Here is a 22987-nt window from a genome sequence, read left to right as displayed (position 1 = left end):
GCGTTCGAATACCCGAAATAATGAACAGAAGGCAAATACGTATGTGTACTACAGCAGACAGCATAGAATGTGTAAGCTGCTAAAGTTTAAGTTCACTCTTCGGAGGAGCCTGCCGGGTTCAAGAAGTGTACAAACAATGTCCAAGATGTTTCTTTGTTCAAGTTACTTGGTTTATTCAGTAACCTGTAAATTAATTCAGAACAAGGAACCTACCTGGTTGTACTTTTAATGGTCAGTGATGGTCAATTGACGTTATTCCATCCAGTCACAGAAAGTCAACAGTTGTGTTTTACATTGCACTGCAGTCCACAGAGTTAAACTACTTCCATGTTGTTTTCTCAATCATTGCGGTGTTCTGCTTAACATTTAATATGTGTTTATATTCAACATAAAGCTAAATTAGCGTTCTAATTTCAATGTTACTAAAGTTAGGCTTCCTTTTAGCACTTGCAATATCCATTTGTTTCCAAATTTGAAATTAGCCGGTACCGTGCTCCCGGAAGCTGTTTCACAACTGCATAGCAACAGCGGCTGTGTGGGGTCGTTACAGGGGAATTCAAATGGGGGATCTGTTAACATTAGCTGAAATCAAGGCAACAAAAAGTTTAACATTGATTTTGAACATTTGTCAAGTGTTGGCATTTAAAAAAAAAGAAAAGAAACTAGTAGCTAATATGTCTTTTGTGTACTCGAATATGTAATATGCTATTAAAATTGCACCACAGTTTTTTTCCGTGTATTCGACTACACTGACCCATCCCTAATATGTACAGACTTCAGCACTGTAGTAATCAGATTTTAAGGGGAAAGGGGGTGGTTGCGTCCCAGTCAGTGCTGAGATTTTTCTCAAATACTACCTTAGTACAGTAACATTAAGTCTTTCAATAAGTTTATTGGTTTTAATTGTATAACTTCATAAGGTTGCAAGAAAGTAAGTGTTTGTGTGCTTAGTATAGCGCACACCATTGCTGTAAGCTACAGTAAGAGAACTATTTCAGAAGCTGGCTTTATGTTGGTAGAATGCCTTTCCTCCTGGTTCACATTATCGTGGCATGACAAAATAAATCGCAGAATAACAATGATGCACTTCTGCCTTTTTAATGAGGTTCCATAACTAGAAGTCGAGCATCTGCAGTACATTCCATAGCCTGAAGCAGAAACACTTGACAGCTGCAGCTGTTAGCAGGTTGCTTTACCTGTACAATTTATTGCATCCTGTTTAATTATTCCTAAAGTTTTAACTGCTGTATAATATTTCATTAACAAATTGATTGCACATGTTCAGTACACAAATTGTTTATTTTATTATACATTTTATTTAGATAGATGTGTAGATAATGGTATAAAGTTTGCAAGGAAATTGAAGGCTCCCCTTAAGGTATAAACTGTAGAAATGTATGAAACATTGTTATGCTAAAAATGTAAACCTGTGTTTTCAGAAGTGCTTGCAGCAAATTTACATCAGGATAATTGCAAAGCTGTAGAATGTCTGTATTCAAGGTTGAAGTCTGAAATATGATAGTGCTGTGTACGATTCTCATGTTGCACGTAGTCTGGAATTGATTCGGAGTCTTAGTTTTTTTGGCAGCCTACCTGCAATTGGATCCATATACTTGTTAAAGAGCACAAAGGTTAGTGGCAATACTGAACTAGTAAGTTGAGCATGGTGTTATTTTTATTTTTGGTGGGGGTGGGTCAGCCTACCCAATTCTTACAGTAGAATAAAACTCAAGTCCTATTTTGTCCATTTTTAGCCAATACCACAAGAACTAATTGGCAATCCAAGACTAGGGATTAAACTGTACTTCAAATTTAGTAATAAGCTACACAACACTCTTCCAATAATGGACATTTCAAAAGAAACTAAAGCACCCAAATAGTGTGTTTTATTCTGATAGCTTCTGTGGTAAAGAGCATTCAGAAAAGCAAATGGCTAATTTGAATACAAGCAGTTACTACCTGGTACTGTTACTTTCATCATTACCTCTACACTATAGCATGATTCTCATCTGACACTCTATGATTTGAAAATGGCAATAAAAATTGCTGTCAAACCTATTTTAGCAATAATACTTCTTCAGGTTTATTATAATGATTAAATGACAATCTGACAATGCAGGAGTTTTGATCTTATATTGCCTATTTAATGGTATAGACTAGTAATGAAAGTAATTACTGTACATTGGTTTGGAAATTTAGAATAAAAAAATAGTGTTGCATAGAGAACAGAATATGTGGTTCCCTATCAAGTACGAAATGTAACCATTACCTCATGGATATTAATCCTTTGATACCGTCTGACCTGAATAGATATTCCAGAGCTGCACGTCATGCCAGTGATGCCGTCGTGCCTGCCCCCGAGGGCATAAAAAGACTGCTGTCACTTAACATAGTCATCATTTTTCCTTTCACCGTCTGAGAGTGTTGAATAAACTACTTTTCTCTGCTTTTTCACTTGTGTAGTACACTATTAATGCGATGAAATTACGTGTTTCATAGTAAATACTTCACGTATTGTGCATTCAGGCCTGTTTTTTTGTTAAGTCCCTCGCGCGCCGGGAGCGCCGGAGTATATATATATATATATATATATATATATATATATATATATATATATATATATATATATATATATATACAGTACTGTGCAAAAGTTTTAGGCAGGTGTGAACAAATGCTATAAAGTAAGAATGCTTTCAAAAATAGACATGTTAATAGATTATATTTATTAATTAACTAAATGCAAAGTGAGTGAACAGACGAAAGTTCTACATCAAATCCATATTTGGTGTGACCAACCTTTGCCTTTAAAACTGCATCAGTTCTTCTAGGTACACTTGCACAAAGTCAGGGATTTTGTAGGCATTTAGTCAGGTGTATGATTAAACAGTTATACCAAACAGGTGCTAATGATCATCAATTCAATATGTAGGTTGAAACACAATCATTAACTGAAACAGAAACAGCTGTGTAGGAGGAATAAAACTGGGTGAGGAACAGCTAAACTCAGCTAACAAGGTGAGGTTGCTGAAGACAGTTTACTGTCAAAAGTCATACACCATGGCAAGACTGAGCAGAGCAACAAGACACAAGGTAGTTATACTGCATCAGCAAGGTCTCTCCCAGGCAGAAATTTCAAGGCAGACAGGGGTTTTCAGATGTGCTGTCCAAGTTCTTTTGAAGAAGCACAAAGAAACGGGCAATGTTGAGGACCGTAGACGCAGTGGTCGGCCAAGGAAACTTACTGCAGCAGATGAAAGACACATCATGCTTACTTCCCTTCGCAATCGGAATAATTGGCCGAAAGAATTGGCCGAAAACAGTGGGACCCTGGTACACCCATCTACTGTCCGGAGAAGTCTGGTCAGAAGTGGCTTTCATGGAAGACTTGCGGCCAAAAAGCCATACCTCTGACGTGGAAACAAGGCCAAGCGACTCAGCTATGCACGACAACACAGGAACTGGGGTGCAGAAAAATGGCAGCAGGTGCTCTGGACTGATGTGTCAAAATTTGAAATATTTGGCTGTAGCAGAAGGCAGTTTGTTCGCCAAAGGGTTGGAGAGCGGTACATGAATGAGTGTCTTCAGGCAACAGTGAAGCATGGTGGAGGTTCCTTGCAAGTTTGGGGCTGCATTTCTTCAAATGGAGTTGGGGATTTGGTCAGAATTAGTGGTCTCCTTAATGCTGAGTAGTACAGGCAGATACTTATCCATCATGCAGTACCATCAGGGAGGCATCTGATTGGCCCCAAATTTATTCTGCAGCATGACAACGACCCCAAACATACAGTTAAAGTCATTAAGAACTATCTTCAGCGTAAAGAAGAACAAGGAGTCCTGGAAGTGATGGAATGGCCCCCACAGAGCCCTGATCTCAACATCATCGAGTCTGTCTGGGATTACATGAAGAGAGAGAAGCAACTAAAGCTGCCTAAATCCACAGAAGAACTATGGTTAGTTCTCCAAGATGTTTGGGCCAACCTACCTGCCGAGTGCCTTCAAAAACTGTGTGCAAGTGTACCTAGAAGAATTGAAGAAGAATTTTTTTTTTTTTTTTCTCCCCCACAGAAACACTAACGTGGCTGATGGGTTCAGCTGTCCTACGTTAGACTGAGATGCACTGGGTCAGGCTGCTTGCAGTTTTTTCTGTGTCTTGTTGCCACATTAAGATCTGCTTGCAGAATTTGTGTGAAGACTGTTAGTTAACAGTAGGCCTTCCTTAGTTTTTGAAATATTGATCAGCCTAGAGCATTACAGGTGGGTATCCCTATATCGTTCCTGTGGTGACTGTAGGTCCCAGATCTGCTCCCGTTCCTGCCGGTACTTTTGTACAACGAACGAGGTTACCTTTGCCGAATCACTAGTAGTTGGTGGGCTCAGCTCTGCTTCGGGCCTGACTGCTTGCAGTCCTTCCCACAGTGTCTCGTTGCCGCTCTGGTCTCTGCTTGCAGTTCCGTTGTGCCGTGCACTGCACCATTCTGTTTCCACCATACCATGTGTATCGTACCATTTTCACTGTACCATACCGTTTGCACTGTACCGTGCACCATATTGTGTGTGTACAATACTGTAATAGTGCTTAGGCACCATGCCGATACTTAAGAGCAGCGAACCCGGCTTGAATTTGATTTGCGTTGTTTTTATCTTTTTACAGCACTTGCCTGTAACCTACCTTACAATGGTGTTGCTGCTTGTGTTGTCTGAGACAGCAGGGTTTTTTTTTTGTTACTGTATACCGCACCAGCCTTGTTATAGTAAATACTGTATACAGGAGCTGCAGCTTGTGCCCTGTTACACAGTGGTGTTGCTGCTTCAGCAGACTCATCCAGCTGGGGTATGGTCTAGAACGGCAGAGGTGGCTTAGGGGATGTGTAACCCCCATTGTGCACAAATGCACCTACCCTGTGCTACAGGCACTGAACCTGTACCAAACAGCATTGCTTGTCGTGCAAGTCTTTAACAAGCTGAGGCAGCAACTTTTCATTCTTACTGGACATTGCTTGCTATTTGCATTATGTCTGGGTTTATCCCTGTGACACATGCAAAGCCAGCCTGCTTGTCTAGTACCACGCAGTCCTTGTTACTAGACAGGCCTTTATCATACTGCTTTTCTGTGAGTTTTATGCGCATTTCTGGTGTTGGTGTTCACATTTGAGGATGTGGAGTCAGATAGTGCATCCCCTAAGGTTAAGCTCTCCCTGTAATGGCGGTGCTTTTGCCATTGATCATAAGGGCCACTGCAGCCTTGCAGGTGCCCTGGTCTACAGAGGGTCTGCCCTGTTGCAGTACTGTACAGCGGCGTTACTGCTTGAGCAGACGCTCCCTTGTTGGCAGCAACAGTACTGTACACTACTATACCGACCCGGTACCAAACCAGTTCTGACCTGCTACCGACCAGGGTTTTACAATCCCCAGTCTGGTACCAAGCAGACCTTGTTGACAGTACTGTCTTTAGCAGCTGAAGCAGCAACTATAGATTTTTACTGTACATTTGCTTGCTATTGCATATGCCTGGGTTTTTATCAAATGCCAGCAGCTTCAGGGACCAGCATAGCCAACTGTGCCCCCGACCAGACCACCTCCTGGTGCAGAGGCAAAAGCCTTAGGCCAAGTGACAAGGTGAGGTCCAGGGCCCCTTCCCAGAGAGTATTGGCATCAGTGCACTACAGACATCTGGGTACAAACCGGCTACTCACTGCAGTTCAAGCACAGCCCCCCTCCCTTTCGGGTTGTGATTGCAGCTTCAGTCGTGGATCCACAGCACACTGTTGTAGTGTCTCAGGCGGTAGCAGCTCTGCTGCAAAAATGGGCTATTCTTATTGGTACACCCCCTCCAATTGGAAGACGGGTTCTACTCCATGTTTTAGCGTGATGGTGGCCTCTGACCAATTCCCGAACTCAGTCAACCTGTTCTGAGCCAAAGGAAGTTCAAAATATGACGATGCAACAGCTAGTTAGTTATTCAGGCCAGGCAATTGGTTCACCAAGGTGTACTTCAAAGATGCCTGTTTCCATAGCCCCATAAAACCTGGAACACTTGAGCACCTGCGGGTCGCTTGTAGAACAGCGTACAAGTTCAAGTTTTGCCATTTGGCCTCTATTAGCTCCTCATGCCTTTTTCAAGGCGCAGGGAAGCTATGCTTGCCCCAATGAGACTCAAAGGTATCAAAGTACTTTTATTGGACAACTGGTTCGTTTTGCCCAGTCTCCAGCTCAGACATACGCTCACGCGTAACTGTTCAACGGTCACCTTTTACAGGTAGGGCTTACAGTGAATTTGCCAAGAGCCAGCTGACACCTTCTCAGACAGCCTCCAGGATAGCAGATGGCAGCATTCAGAGAATAGACACCTGTTAAAGCTATTCAGAGAGTAATGACGTTCCAGAACTTTTTGGCTTGAGGGCAGCGGCTTTCAACTCACTGCTCCCTGTGCAAGCCAGGTTCAGTAGTAAGGTTTTTCAGCCCACATTGAACCACAGCTGCCCATTTACATTGTTCTTCACTATCTAAGGGCACTCTCTTGTTGCAAACAGCCTGCTCATTTGCACCTCAGGGTAGTGTTGGGCATTGTCACCAAAAAGAGAGGCCATCACAACCAACGCATCCAGCCTAGGCTTGGGCGCTGTGTAGAATGGCACTCAACATAATGGTTTGGAACTGCAGGCAGTTTAACTGGCCTTGTAGCATTGTTGTTGAGGGTTCGAGGGAAGCATGTGCTTGTCCGTGCAGACAACGCAACAGTGGTGGTTATGTCCATCAAGTAGCCCACAAGCTGTTGCTCTGGGTTCACAATCATCGCCTCTCCCTGCGAGCAGTACACCTGCCTGGGGTGGTAAGCTAGGCGATGGACCTCCTCTCAAGGAGAGTTCCCAATGCCTTAGAATAGAGGTTTCTACCAGAGGTGGTAAGCCTCATTTGGCAACTGTTCGAGAGAGCAGAGGTAGACCTGCCAGGAATCAACCCGTCATCCCCTCTGGTTTTCCATAACAGGAGCCGGGGACCAACTGGTGGTAGATGCCTTGGCACACCAGTGGCTGAGGCAGCTGCTGTATGCCTTCTTACCGCTCGCCATGGTCCCGCTGTATCGGGAGAAAATCACACAGGACTGGGCCAGGGTGCTATTAGTAGCTCCTTACTGGCCCGAGTATAATTTCCAGTTCTAATGCAGCTACTGAGCGGCCAGCCATGGAGCCTGCCCGAAAGTCATGACCTGCTTAGCCAGGCACGGGGGACATTGTGGCATGCCAACCCATTGATCCTGCGGCTCTGTCCCCAGAATGGCAGCATTTCGACAGGGTTATTGACACCCTGCAGAATGCCAGAGCAGCCTACTCTCGTTCCCTGTATGGGTACAAGTTGGGCGTTTTCAGATGTGGCGCTTGCCTAAGGACTTCACGTTTTCAGATGTGGCGCTTGCCTAAGGACTTCAACTCCACGACCTGTCCCATGGCAGTTATACTGCAATTTTTTGCAGGACCTGTTGATAAGGGGAATCCCCCTGTACATTAAAGGTTTATTTGGCAGCTATTCAGCTTGCCATATCAAAATTGATTCAGTCTCCCCAGGAGCTCCACTTTCTGGTGGGACAATTTTTAAAAGGAGCTTGGTGGCTTCAGCCACCAATGAAGGACGTTGTCTCTCATTGGAGGCTTAGTGTGGTGCTTAAAGCACTTATGAAGCATCCCTTTGAGCCCTTGCATTCAGCTGAGCTGAAATATTTATCTCTGAAAGAGGCTTCCTTGCCAAAAACTATCTTCGCATTTCATGTCAACCAGTCTGGATTTGGAGGCTTCTTCCACCTCCTTCCAGTCTGACTGGGAGCTGCAGCTCCATACGCTCTGTCTAGTGTGGGCCTTGGCATGCTATGTTGACGGGATAAAAAAAAATCTGGAGGCAGTCTGCACGATGTGTTGTCTGTTCTGGAACAAAGTTCCATGATCATGCCCTGTCTAGGCAGAGGCTGTCCAGATGGATCACAGACAGTCAAGACTGCCTATGAGCTGGGCAACTTGCCCCCTCCAGAAAAGCTCACTGCTCATTTCTTGCAGGGATATGGCAATTTTGTGGGTTTTATTCCATTGTGCATCTGTCAAGGACATTTGCAATGCAGCGATGTGGGCTACTACCCATACCTTTCTAGGTTCTATTGACTGAATGTCGTGGATCCACAAAACCCTGGTTTTGGAACAAGAGCGTTAAGGATGACCTCAAGCTCAACCCTTACAGCATAAACATAGAGGTGAGTTCTCCCTCAATTTTTTAGGCCTAGCTACTTGTACTAGGGTTCCTCATGGTAACACGCAAGATGGCCGTTGGCTTAGCCTTGTAGCATTCCAGCTGGTCTGCAGTATTGCTTTGTGACAGCTTTGGTATTCGTACCCATGAGGTAATGGTTACATTTCGTACTTGATAGGGAACGCTAGGTTATTATCATAACCCTGGTTCCCTGAAATAGAAATGTAACCATTACCTCATGAAACCTCAACAGATATTCCCAAGCTGCACGCAGTTCCAGTGACACAGTCGTGCCCACTCCCGAGAGCATAAAGTGACTGTTGACACCAACATCATCATAATTTTTCCTTCAAGACTTGCTGCAATAATTAATGCAGCGACCTTGAAGGTTAATGGTTACATTTCTATTTCAGGGAACCAGGGTTATGATAATAACCTAACGATTTCTTGTCTTGCAACATTGTAATATTTTGTAAAATGAAAAATCGGCATATTTTGTTGAATGTTGCATCCCCCACATTCAACTATTACTTTACCTGATTTTTATTAAAGTGTGAAGTTTGTCAGACTTGCAGGAGTCTTCACTGCTGGCCCCTGTCAATAAATCACTTTCAGCTGGGTACCCAATAGCTGATGTGAGTGTAATTTAGATCGAAGTAGCAAATTTAAGACGACATCGAAAGTTATGTACAGCAATGTATATTTATAATAGTATTGGGTATAGCCCATAAACCTTGATGCTGATGTAAAATATTCAGGGTCAGGTTGCAGTACATTGGGACTGGTAGGTTTGTGCTCTCACAAGTTCATATTAAATCATGGACAGAAACACAAGATCAGTCTGCATAGGTAATGAAAGCTTTTACTAAGAAGACATTGATACATGTTAACATTAGTGGTACCATTAACATTAGTAATAACATTAGTAATACCAAGTGCTGCCAAGTTTCACAATTTTTATATGTTTCAAGACAGCAGATTTGAATATTTAATGTTTTTTGTTTGTTTTTTTGTTACCATGCTGTGCAAAAAAAATAATATTCACACATTGGGAAATAACAACCTTCGTTTTGAAGTGGCTTTCTTTTATTAGAAGCTGGCTTTCTATAAATAGTTATCTTTGCTAATAGTGAAGATATTACAGGGGATCATATGCACCATCTTGCTAATGTGTTCCATAACCTCGAGTATTTGTTTTGGTGCCAACAGCAAAATGCTCTGTTTTGAAGGTGTTAATTAGTCAATTGAGTCGCAAATTCGGCAGGAAAGTCTAAACGTTTAAGTGAGTCAGGTTCGCAGCGGTGCAACCTGAAGTGAATTACTGTTAAGTTGAGTTAATAGCTTTCTTCTTTAACAACATGACGGCTTGCGTGGCTGTAGAGGATAGCGTGACAGGAAATTGTCCTGGTTTTGTTTAGCATGTTACTCACAGTAACTTACCTTTTGAAAAACAAACCGAGGTTAATGGTGCAGGAAGTGGTGAGATAATGAGGAACGAGCTGGGTCTTTCAGCTTTTATGCTGTTTGTTAGCAGGTAAGCTATTGCAGGTATAGTAAAGTGCCAGACTTTAGTCTTTGTTGATAATAGACAGATTTATAGGTCTTTGAAATTAGATGAAGTCCTGCAGGAAATGCAAGGAGTTTATTGGAAAGCCACAGGAAGCCCAGCTGCAGCAGTGATGCTTGGGTAAAAGAATGCCTGCCTGTTTAACCAAAATGACACATCTCTATCTGATTTTAAAAGGAGTAAAATTGGCTTTGATTTTGGGATAGTAACAGTAAACCTGGCTGGTGGATTAACTTTGGTTGTCACGACATTTGAGAAAGCAAAGTTAGGTAAAAAAAAAAAAAAAAAAAAAAGTGCCGTCACAAGGTACATCAAAGAAAACAACCTGCTGTGAAGTGATTCATTGCTAATTGAGTTGGCCTAAACACTTTAGTCTGCCACTGTTCAACTGAAAAGGAGTGTTGATTGCTGCTTTATGTAAACTCAGGGTTGATGTTCTTCTCCAGCCCAAATGAATACTTCATCATGATTGCCTTTTAGACAAGCAAGAATTTTTTGCTATGTGTGGTAGTGTATTTTTGAATTGCTCTTTAACTGTCAGCTGGTAAATTGTGGTAGATGTATGGTTTTGAGTTATTTTAAAGTTTAAAATGTGTTTTGTTTTGAGCAAAAATGGAGAAAACATGTTGATTTTAAAATAAATACAATCCCATCTGTGCTGTTGTACCAGTGGGGAATGAAATTCCCAGCAATGTGGATATAGTGGTAGTGGTCATAGTGACCAACATTTTTTAAAAGTTGACACTTGATTGGCCAATCTACATGTCTGAATTTGATAAAACTTACCCTTACCCTACAAGAAACTATTTCACATACCATGAATGTAGGTCATTCCTGTATGGATACTGTGTTTATCTGCAAATAATGCAAACTAGCTCAGGTTGTGGACTGACTCTGCTTGAGAAAGGCCAGGAGCTGAATGTCAGGGGTGCTCTAGTCAGAATTGAGGTATACTCGCAGAGTAGTGACTTGCAAAGCTTGGTAATGGATAAACATTAAACAAATATTGAATGTTTAAACTCATCTACACTAGTCTTTTAAAGTGGGTACATAGCTAGAAAACTATTCCCTTTTACATTACGTCCGTATATGCTTTTTGCTACTAAGATAAGCGTTGTGCCTAATTTAATCATCACCTTTTTACCTTTTAGCATGCTGGCAGACAAATTGAACATGACACCTGAAGAGGCTGAGAGATGGATTGTTAACCTAATTCGCAACGCAAGGCTAGATGCAAAAATAGATTCAAAACTGGTAAGGTTTCAGTTTAAGGGCGTTTGTTTTAGTTTGATTGGGGGGTGGGGTTGGGGGGGGTACCACTGTTATTTATTTTTTAACAAATTGAACATTTCAAACAATGATCATGAATGTTTCTTTTTCCATTTTTTCCAGGGTCATGTTGTTATGGGCAACAATGCTGTATCACCCTACCAGCAAGTGATTGAAAAGACAAAGAGCCTTTCTTTCCGCAGTCAGATGTTGGCAATGAACATTGAGAAAAAAATTAACCATAACAACCGGAATGAGGTGAGAACACTGTTTTAAATTTGAAATGCATATTTAGAAAATTGGAAGGATACAGTCGTTCAAAGATGTTTTTAATTTTGTAAATTTTTTTAATACGGATGTGCAATAGTTTTTGTAACCAGTTATATTGTTGTCTTCACTCTCAACCGTTTTTTAGAGTACTTGCTTGTAGTACTACACATCTGTTTTTAAAGTTTTGGAAGCTAAACATGAAATTAACCAGTTTAAATTGGTAAGTTGGCTAGGGAGAATGTGCACTGTAAAAGCATAGCCTAATGCATGTCATTTTACTTCAGTGCTCAATATAAGATGCTGTAGGAACATTTCTTGTTTCATAGCACTTGTATGAAGGCAGTAATTTAATTTAAACCAAGATTTTTATTTGTTATTTTTTTAATATATATATATGCATGCATTATTTGCTGTTGGTATCTTTTTAAAGTTTTTAAATCACTTTAAATTGTTTGTTACTGCTGTAGAAGAAACACCCATAATGTAATATTATAAAAACACTCTTGTTAAGGAATTCAGTAATTTGAGAAAGAAGTTGCTAACAAATTACAGAGTACTACTGTGTCTTAGTCCCCAGGACATTCAGCAATTATATGTGAAGCTTTTACTTAGCAGTCTAGCATGTTTACATGGTACCTCAGGTAGTTAAAATTGCTTTTCTTCATTTACGTTTTGTATTATAAAATTGCTACTACTGTTTTATTTATTGTTTGACTAAAGCTTATTTATTGCTTTTATTATTTAATTTTTTTAATGGGAATGTAATTCCAGATTTTCTTCCTTGTTTTACAGACACCCAACTGGGCTGCTCAAGATTCAGGATTTTAATACAAAATCTAATCTAAATTAAAAAATAAAAAAGTGGTTCAAGGTAATCTTTGCCACAAGGTAATCTCTTTTCACCATCAAATTCCAATTCTTATATACTGCATCTACTTTTAGAAAGGACCATGTTTTGCATTCAACAAATTACTTTCAATAAAAAGAGGCAACAGAAGTATTTGTGTTCATTCATTGTGTGTTTGTTTGTATGTAGTATAAAGTGTACTTTTTGAACAACTGGATGTTTTAACCACTTCAGGTACATCAAAAGGCCAGAGCTTGCAGTATCATGCTGTACCTGAATACGTCAAGGTTTGCCATCTGTTCTGTGGGATTTCTTTCAACCTGGTCTGGCAACATGTGTGCTGTAAAGGCTGTGTTGGTGCTATGGAATGCTATTTTGCAGTCAGTGTTGAGTCGTCTGCTGACATTTGTGTCCAGTTGCATTTCGTGCAAACATCCCTTTTGTCTGTGAGAAGAATGGAAGATACAGCAGCAAACCATCGGCGATGTAAAGGTGCATATGGTAGGACCCCAACCCGAAATACGCCCCCATCTAGATCGGGTTGACCACATCAGGTTGGGGTTAATTAAAATATTTAGAACCCTGAAATCTTTTTGTGGGGTGGAGGTGGTATTTGAATTAAACTGTTTGGGCTAATATGCTACCCTAATGTTTTGTTTAACCCAACAACACACTTTTATTGAGAAAATACTTTATTAATTAGCATAGTGTATGCTGAAGGAAAATACTAACACTTCACTGCAAGATCCAGCAAAATAAACAACTAGACTGCACAAAGCCCTTTTGATTTGACAAACATTCTCTCTGCTTGAGATTCCAGCATGTTGTTTATATGCACAAATTCAAGCACCTACACGTCTGTATGGATGTCACACTGTTTGACAACAGTTTGTCCAATTTTGAAAAAAACCTTAAGGGCCGCATTTGGCACAAGCTATTAAATATAATCTGTGGTTATATGGAGACTATATGTTGCACTTGTATGTTTCCATATATGTAGAAAATTGCTTAGATCCAGTGGTGATTAAACTTGCCAAGGACATTATGTAATTGATAGTATCAAAATCTGGACTAAATAGAAGCCAATTATATGTCAAACTTACATTTTTCCATTTGTCTATAGTTACAGTGTTGTGTTTATTCTATTACTGGATATATAGCATACTGGCAAACTGATATCTGTTTACTTTTAATTTCTAAAGAAACAAATATATACATGTTGTTTTTTTTTTTTTTTTTTTTAATAACATTTTACAATTCAAAATAAAGCTACATAAGTGTATGATGTTAGAGACATAAATTCAATGGGTTACTGCTGTAGTATCAAGACATGAACATTAATTGTAATAATGTATACTGTGTGACCCTTGGAACTAATATGAATGCCCTGTAAATTCCCAGATTTAGGTTAACAGCAGACAGCCATTGGTCTGGCGAGTCAAAAAATTACACAGGTTACATTTAATTTTAAATCCAAAGTAAACCATTCTTCCCCTAATGCACATTGTCTGTAATGTTTGACTGTTTTGTATGAAATTATGTACTTTTCTGTGTTAAGTTGAAAGTTCTATATCACGAAAACTGCAGCAGTGTGTATTGAAAGATGAAGTGCCACACCTAGTGGTCAAAGAAAGAACATCGTTTCAACGAGTTGTATTTCTTTACAGGTGCACCACTTCAGCATTTTCAGTGGCCACTAACATTGTTTCTATGTTGCAGCTATTAAAACATGATTCAGAGTTACGTATTTTTTCTGTTTCATAGCCGCTAAAATGTGAGGGTGTGGGGTCCAGTGGTTGAAGAAAAGGGCTTGTAACCACGAGGTGCCCGGATCAAATCCCGGCTCATTCTAACTCCGTGATCCTTGAGCAAGTCACTTAACCTCCTTGTGCTCTGTCTTTTGGGTGAGACGTTAACCGATGCATAGTTTACACACCCTAGTCTCTGTAAATCAACTTGGTTAAAGGCTTCTGCTAAATAAACTAATAATAACATATAGTAAATGTTATTCAGACAGTATTTGAGACTTCGTAAAGTTCGGAATGCATATGAAAAAAAACTTCTTTAACTTGACATTTTCTACTTCAAAATTTGTATCATAATTGAATTGGATTACTATAAAATTGCATTTGTTCTCATTGATTTATATAACCTCGTGTCCGAATGGCTCTGGTTCTCAAATTTTGGAAGCTAATAATTATAGCACTATAATATAACTTGCAATTTTGTATGATCTCGTACCAGTTATTTTTGGGCAGGGATACAATTTTAAGCATATTTATACATATAAAGTCATACTCTACAAGCATCTCAGAAGACAATGTTATATAATCAGATTACCTTAAGGACCTCCCACTGCACACAGAGGCCCAGTTTGGCATTCACTACCCCCGCGTAGGAAATTACAGCATTCAGATTAATTTGGGTTTTAACTATTAATTTGCAGTGGCAGTTTGGCTTTGTGATTTAAAAAAAAAAAAAAAAAAAAAAAACGTTACCCACCAGTTTAATCAGGTAGTCCTTGCATTAGACATTCATATTGATGGATTACATTTATTCAAAAATAAAAATGTTAAATAAAGTAAAACAACCATTCTGTATAACACACGTTAACATATTTACAGATTTCAGATTTGTGCTTTATGTACCCTTGTCATTTTGTATGCAGCGTGTAAAACGGGGCTGTTTTGTTGTGATATTTCAGCGTCACACTTATCTGATGCAACGATTATTGCAAAAAAAAAAAACCTTTTTTTTTTTTCAATAAATTACAGTAGTCTATTTACAGACGTGGTAGTGTTTGTCGTATATTAATATAGAACGTCTAAATTAAAAATAAAAATCGCACATTTTCTATTAAGCTCAATTGACACTATGTGCTGAGTATTAACTACTGTTGCAAAAGCACGATTCATCAAGGGTTTACGTTAGGGTGACCACCCGTCCCTAATTGGACCGGTTAGTCCCTACATCAAGTCCCGGTCCCGGACTACACGCCTCCAGGATGGAATTTATCCCGGATTCCTAGACACACTGTAAACTTAGGTTAGCGCCACTGTCAAGCTATCTGTTTGGAGAAAAAAAAAAAAAACGTCCCCGTCGCATCATTTTGTAATGCCTTGGTTTAGAAAGCCCCAGAATGATTGACACTTTGGATAGCCGCTCTGATCTGTTTTGGCTACAGCAACCAAAACGCAATTCTTAGAATATTTTCCCGTATAGTACACTATGATCGTCCTAGTTTACGTCAGTAGGGTGGAGTAAAGTTAAGATTGTTTTGGATTAGGATTTAAAATGTGGAACACAAAATAAAAAAAATAAATAAAATAAAATGTAACATAAAAATAACAATAAACAATTTGGAGCGGCATATAAACTAGCTATATTGTACTTCCAAACTGCGCAGTCGATTTTCTTTCTTCTCTAAAACAAATGCTCAAGATAAAAAAAATAATAATAATAATAATAATAAAAAAAAACCTTTAATTGTTGTTTTTATTTTGTCAGTATACAGTTTCACATATTGTAAGAAATGCACATTATTAAAAATAACTTGAATAACCAGCTGAGTTTATTGAAAGCGGACGGCTCTAGGACCAGGCGGGGTTATTTTTGTGAGTTTACTACAGATGCTGTATCACCAAATAGCATGTGTCATCTTCAAAATCTTGACTCTTGGGCTGGCCAGAAGGGGCTCAAACGGAGAAATCCCTCAGATCTTAAAGCCTCACGTCACAGGACTGGTTATATAGAAAAAGTAGACCCAGAGCATCAGGACCAGCAGTGTTACTTAGCCTTAGCAGAGCGCAGATGTAACAAACTACAATCAGTGAAGCCTTCATATGTCTTCGAAATACTCAGTGGAGAGCAACTGTAACCGTCATTTTTGATAAGAATATCACGTCTTGGGAAAAGGACCGGCTTCCCAACAACTCTCGTGCAAGATAAAAACGAGGAGATATATATATATTTTTTTTTTGTTAACATTACAACTACAAGAAAGTTTACCGGTCTCTCTGTCCTAACTTTTCATACATATGGGATGTTTTATAATCCAAACACTGATTTGGATTTCTGAAACGAGTTACATACTTAGAAGTGCACATCTCCAAAATATATGCAGGTATTTTATTTATTTTTTTCGTTTTATTTAAATAATTATTATTTTGACTGCACTTTTCGTTATATAGTTCTCAAAACAATACTGTTTACAATAGGTCTGTTTTTTTTTTTTTTTTTGCTGTATGTGGTTGCTACTGCGAATAAATAATCAAGATACCCACTACAATTGTAATCGAAAGCTCTGAAATTTACTGCACCGTATTCCACACGTGGATCTTTTAAACGCCGTATTTAAATATATATGTTTTAACTTTATTTACGTAACAGTGCTAAATAAATGCAAATCATTGCATGCCTTGTTGAATGTGTGATTAAACCCATTTTTCACACTACGTATCTAACCCTTGTTCAGGTTCTAGTTTGATTACTTTTATTCCTTGTGATCTCAAATGACGTCTGTCCTGTTACTTCTTTTTTTTCAGCATAAGAAGGGATTCCTTAAAATTTGTCTAAGCGCTTTCCCACACTTCATAAAATGGTCTTTGCGAGAGGTGTGAAGATATGTTGTCTCCCCCCATCTAATGCGTGACACCTTGGAATCTAACTGCTTTCTGGAGAAAGCTTCTCATTAAAACAGAAGATCTGGGCACGCTCTCTCTCTATAAAGAAGAGACATACACATTTTCTGTTTCTAAGTAGAAGACTAACAGCTGGCCAAATGCAGTTTCGACTTTTCTCCTTTGCTCTTATTGTCCTCAACTGCGTGGAGTATAGTCACTGTCAGTCGAATCGCTGGAAAAGGAGTAAGAGAGGTCAGTACACTTTTAATGTTAAGTGTTGAGATTAATAGATACGTGCATGCATGCATGCATCTATCTATCTATCTATCTATCTATCTATCTATCTATACACGTTTCTTTTAAATGTATAATGTGTTTCATTGTTGAAAGATTGCTCTTATCAGTTAACCCGTGTTCTCACTTGTCATAACGTTTCTGTATCACATTTTGCGTGATGAAAGATCGTGTTTATTAAACAGAAAAACATTATATCTATTACAGATTATCAGAACATCACAACAGGGAGCATGAACATTTAATGTCTTTTTTTTTTTTTTTTTTTTTTGAGAGATATTACTCTAGCAAAGAGTTTAATACCACTACTAATAGGCTACCGGTATATAAAAAGTTTACATCAGGGGCACATTGACATGCATGTTAAGGTTCATTCTCTCGTCGCTGCCATTTGCTTTGTATGAGTTTTAAAATAAGCAGACAACCAGTTTACATTAAACAGGACGACGCAAACTATCTGCTTAAGTACTGACACGTATTGAGAGGTAAACTAGTTGCACGTTCATATAGCCTAGTGTACTGTGATTCAAGCATCATTTTCTTTTGTAGTTGATTGACTTTTTTTTTTTTTTTTAATAATAAATCATAATGTAGTATTCGTTTAATGTGTTACAACTGTAAAATGAATATAACCTGAGTAACGGTACAAACATTACATTAGAAATGACAGCAATAGTAACGTTTAGGATATACCTGGTAGTATACCTGCATTTATATTATTCGGTTCAGGTATGACTATCATAACGTGGACTTAGAATAGATAATCAAATTTAAAAGCATCACGAAAAGATTATTAGGTACTGAGGTTGCTGCAAGCATGATCACGGTGAACAGAATTAGTCGTCGGTTACCTTGCATTGAAAGCACGCCCTCCAGGTGTTGATGTGGGTCTAATGACATGTAAACTGTCTATTTCCGTTTCATTAACTATTGCCCGACCGCAAAGATTCGTTAAACACTAATTTACGTGAAGGTACCAGATAGCCTAATTTACGTTCTTCAAGTGGTGCTTAAGACCACATAGGGTGAAAATCAGAGACAAGCAAAGAAAAACACGGCTGTTCCAGGAAATCAGCAAGGACTGTTTAAATTTGAGAGAGCCGGGTCCGTGCACGTTGCTCAGTATGACAGTCTTTGGTGGTTCTATCTTTAGGGATTACATTTGCTCATCCGTTAGGAAAAAAAAAAAAAAAAAAAAGCTAAAGTTTACAAAATAATATTAACTAACCGGTTTAGTAAAGAATTCCATACTAAGTGAACCTAATTGTTTTCATTACAGTCTGATTACGTGTAAGAAGGCGACGATTATTAATTTTCCTACCAGGTGTATATCTAACTAGCGCCATTGTTTAAAGCAGTTAAATAGATTATAATTTTATAATCGTCTATTATTCATATTATATTTAGAATGTAGACACTAATATACAAGGTAACACATTGATTAATACGTTGGCATATAGAGAACCCATTGAACCCCTTATACTACAGTCAAAACTAAGATTTATTTTAAAACATGTACTATTATGCGATCAGTTTTAGTTGTGTGATATGTTTATTCTAGAACGTGTGTGGATAACAATATCAGGTATGAATCACCTTTGGTCTACTGTAAAAAAACAAACAAACAAACAAACAAACAAACAAGTAAACCTATGTGTTTTAGAATTATATACTAATATATATTCTAAACTCTTTTTGCCCAAGAAAGACCATTCTGAGTGATTTCTTTGAAAGATCTACCCCATAAGATGTGCCCTTAAAGTGGTGTGTGTGTGTGTGTGTGTTTTAAAGATATTAAAATGTATGAGTAGGCAGAAAAGAGGAATGTCATATTGGTTTAATTTTTGAAGTACTTTGCAACAGATGGTTTGCAGAGTTTTTTACATTTTCAGCGATAGGATCATAATGCACAAAAGTGCCCCTATCTTTACCAACAAAGGGGATACTATGTCCTTAATTAAATGTGGAACTGCTTAGTGCAGTGGCTAGACAGCACAGACTTGGTAGTGATGCTGTGTCTGCCTCAGAACTCAGCTTAAGGAAAGGGTAGTGGGAGTCACTCAATGAATGGTGTGTCACATCCCGGTTGTAAGAATTGGCCCGGTACAAAACCCTAAGCTGGTTTTAATTGATCTTATATCCCCTGATTGATCTTTGAGCAGTGGGTGTGTGCATAACCAATGGTCTTCCTGAAGCTGGTGGATATAGTTCTTCAGCAAATACTGATGGAGATTAAGTTGCCCAACAGCCAACAAACAAAACTGAAGTTTCTCACTTTTTTTCTGTAGTACAAATCGTAAATGCATTGGTATCCTGCTTCTTGGCACATTTTGATGACTGCATTGCATACATGGTTTAAAGGGGAACCTCTATTCCAGTTGTACATTCTTCCACTACCCATCTGCAAATAATCAGGCAATCATTGCGGGATACTGGCAGACACATTTTTTATGGTATTCTGTTTTTGTATTAAGATTGTGTGATCTCAGATGCTCCATAATATAATTTTCTTAATGGGATCCAATTCTTGGCAGAGATGAAGTAGTTAAGTTAGAAATCCATACAGCATAAAGGGACTATTTCGCCTAATTTTAATGATGAACCAAAGCTTAAATAGTGTTAAAGGAAAAGATCTGTGTATTGTAATGTCAGGTTTACTCAAAGTATGTCTTGCTGAACATTCTTTAGAAGGGAACCATGCACAATATGGGAATCCCTGCAAACCTTGGATTGATAACAAGAGCTAAACTAAGTGCCCAAGTCTCATCATAATTTTAATATCTCTTGAAACCTCCTGTTATCATAGTTTTATAATTAATTCTGGGCTAAAAAGCCTATTGGACTGATTTTACATGTATTTAATCTGTACTGTAAGTTAATAGAACCGCAAGTAATTCAGGTTGCTCAAACTCTGCAAAACGATATTTATTAAACATAACAAGTCTTTAGCAAATGCAAATGGTACTTCACCTGTTTGGTAGCACACTTCACAAGTACTGTTTACCAAATTGCTAATTATAATAAATGCTCTTATGAAAGGATCTTGGACTAGTTCTTGACTATTACTATTGTATTACTAGGAGGCATTGTGGTCCAGTGGTTAAGGTCCAGGGCTTGTAACTAGAAGGTCACTGGTTCAAATCCCATCTTTGCCAATAACTGACTCATGGTGTGACTGTGAGCAAGTCAGTTATCCTCCTTGTGCTCCATTGTCTAGACAAGATGTTAAATCAATGTCCTGCACCGTTCACAGCCTCTGTAAAGCTCTTTGTGATGGTGGTCCACTATGATATAGTATAATCTACTGTTGAGTTGGTTTATATCTGTCTGGGCACTCATTTAGCTTTCTTATTGGCTACAGTGGTCCAAAATTGCAAAACTTTGAAAAACTATGATTCTTTTGGCCAGTTTAGGTACAGTATGGTGGGTGTTCTCTACATAAGACAAATAGTGGGTTTCTCAGATACCCTGAATTGCTTAAGTAAATGTGCAAGCCTTTGTCCTGAAAGAGAATCTTAAGGGCTCTGTACAGAGGCATTTTCTTTTTAGTTCAAATATGTAACAGGTTGTGGTCAGTTAATGGTGTTTAATATTGTGCCCATTTTTATGTATTTCTGTGTATGCGGGGATGGGGACATGGATATATTTAACCTTTTTGTGACTCTTCTACTGCTAATGAAAGCCACATTGCTTTACCCAGCAGTATCTGATCCGTACTCTTGTCTTTTCCTTTGGTTGCACTACCTCATTTACACCACAGGGGCCAGTCTTGCCACATTAGCACAATGATTGATCCTGCAAGCATTCATACTAGAAGTTGGATATTGGCTAATGCAGAAACTTATACCCCTTTTCCACTGTACAACAACCCAGCCCTCACAGTGTGGTTAAGGAGAGCCTGGGTTGTTTTTCCACAGCAGAAAATCTGTGCTACTGACGTCATATGCAATGAAAGACAGTTGTTATTAATTATTGTTATTAATTAACTCAGTTTGCCAAAAGATGCACAAACAAATTAAGGGGGCAGCAGGTTTTATACACGTGCCATACACGTTCCACATCTTAATAATCGTCTTGACCATATTAAGGATATTCAAGGCCTTTGATATTTTTTTATACCCATCCCCTGATCTGTGCCTTTCAACTACTTTGTCCCAGATGTCTTTTGAAATTAATAGACCAGTGGTATAGCTGTATCTTGTATCGCTATATTTTGTAAAGATATTTAGGAATTTCTTTATAATCCACAAATGTTATTGATTATATCGACTTAATAAAGTTCAATTAGTTCTATTGAAGCCAACAAAAGGTTTTAAAAATATGATATGCATAAGATATCCCATTTTAAGGATAGATGTCTTTTTTTCTAGAGTTGTTTTTTGTTTCGGTTCTTAAAAACAAACAAGAAAAAGCTGAGTGATCGCAACGAGAGACGTAGTTGTATGCATTGTAATAGTACAGCTGTATTTTGTTTTACTATATTTTTGTAAATAAGTTTAAGGATGACAAATTTGGTAGAATTGTGTGTTTTTGAATGTGTGAGTTAAATGTACTGTACCCACGGTTTATGCCCATTTGCTTCAAATCGTCCTAAATTCGATCATAAACGTTCTCATTTCTGACTCAAGACTCCTGACCTTCCTGAACATGAACACTTCTATCTGCCCACAGATAAACTAGAGCCTGCACTTCCTCAGTGTCCCAAGGCTGTACTTTTCTCTCATCACACTCGCTGCCTGCCATGTTGTTTGTTGTTTATCTTTGTGGAGTGTACTGACTGATGCTACGTAATGACGAAAATCTCGCAGCCAGATTCAGATGCCTTGGGAGGCCAAAGTTTCACGGTGTGGTTCTCTCTCGGCTCGATAAATAGCCAGCGGAGAACCACCCATACCCGTAATGTACTGAGCGCTCACGGATCGGATGTGCCAGTGGAGAAGAGGTATTATTTTCAACAACATGTTGTGTACAGTAACTACAACACTTACCTCTACCCACACTCTATTAATCATATTTCAGTTGTCCTTTCAGCCAATCACGTTTATGCAGTTTAGTGGTGACCAATCAGAATACAATATGTAAATTATACAAAGATGGTAGTGACCATTGAAATTCGCTTCGTAATCATCAAGCCTTGTCTACTTAAAGCTCAGGAAAGTTTAATTGAAGACTTTCAATTTGTGTAAACAGGCTATGGGAAGAGTTTTCCTGTACATCCATAGACGTTTTGAGATCCGCCTGAGACACCACCTCTGCTGCAAGTAGATGCTCGGACTGTATTGCAGTTACATGATTTTTACTGTGCTTTACAAAGTTAAAATGCCTTTTCACAAAATTGGCATGGTACAACGTGTAGAAAAGTTGGTGAAGTGTATGCCCCAATGTCAATTTCATTGGATATACATGTAGTTAGTAAATTAAACACAGACATTCCCTGGAGATTTGTATTTTGATAGAAAGAATTATTAATTTAGGAATAGAGATTTGTAATTACGGTTTCTTTGGAGAAATCTGTTGTCAAGACTGTATTGTTCAGATTCCTGTTCAGTATGATAACTCAGATGTTTATTGCTGTGGATTTTCCTTTTCATATAAAAAAGTGAGATTCTGGTAATCTCATAGCTTTTATGGTAAACCATTCACTTTAAAAACACTGATCTGTATCTAGATAAGCAAGTAATCATGACATTTACATTTTATTTTCAAGTGAAATTTGGTTGCTACCACAGACCTGAATAAATCGTAATATTGTTACGCGCTGGGTCGATGAATACTCAGAGCATGCCTATATCTATTTGTATAAAAACATGAAATGTCTTCTAACTGCATAGAGTGGCAGTTCAAGATCAGCTAAATTATATTATGGCATCCATATTGATTCAA

At 38.6% G+C, this 22987-nt stretch overlaps 2 protein-coding genes across 2 annotated transcripts in view; both read left to right on the top strand.

Annotated features, from left to right (window-relative positions):
* The window catches only part of LOC121313269 (eukaryotic translation initiation factor 3 subunit E-B-like), a 48774-nt gene extending 36436 nt beyond the window's left edge, over positions 1-12338 (top strand). Inside the window, exons 11-13 of the mRNA XM_041245631.1 lie at positions 10954-11056; positions 11195-11329; positions 12134-12338. Coding sequence (XP_041101565.1) covers positions 10954-11056; positions 11195-11329; positions 12134-12169 — 274 coding nt within the window. The 3' untranslated portion in view covers positions 12170-12338. The remainder of the gene's footprint in view (positions 1-10953; positions 11057-11194; positions 11330-12133) is intronic.
* Positions 12339-15830: 3492 nt separating this feature from the next.
* LOC121313268 (R-spondin-2-like) overlaps positions 15831-22987 on the top strand; it is a 68667-nt gene continuing 61510 nt past the window's right edge. The window contains exons 1-2 of the mRNA XM_041245630.1: positions 15831-16311; positions 16733-17062. Of these exons, the coding sequence (XP_041101564.1) occupies positions 16969-17062 (94 nt within the window). The 5' untranslated portion in view covers positions 15831-16311; positions 16733-16968. The remainder of the gene's footprint in view (positions 16312-16732; positions 17063-22987) is intronic.

Source organism: Polyodon spathula, chromosome 3 (genome assembly GCF_017654505.1).
Source record: "Polyodon spathula isolate WHYD16114869_AA chromosome 3, ASM1765450v1, whole genome shotgun sequence".
NCBI classification, from domain to species: domain Eukaryota; kingdom Metazoa; phylum Chordata; class Actinopteri; order Acipenseriformes; family Polyodontidae; genus Polyodon; species Polyodon spathula.
The sequence above is the reverse complement of the archived record's forward strand: the minus strand, read 5'-3'. Positions and strand labels throughout refer to the sequence as shown.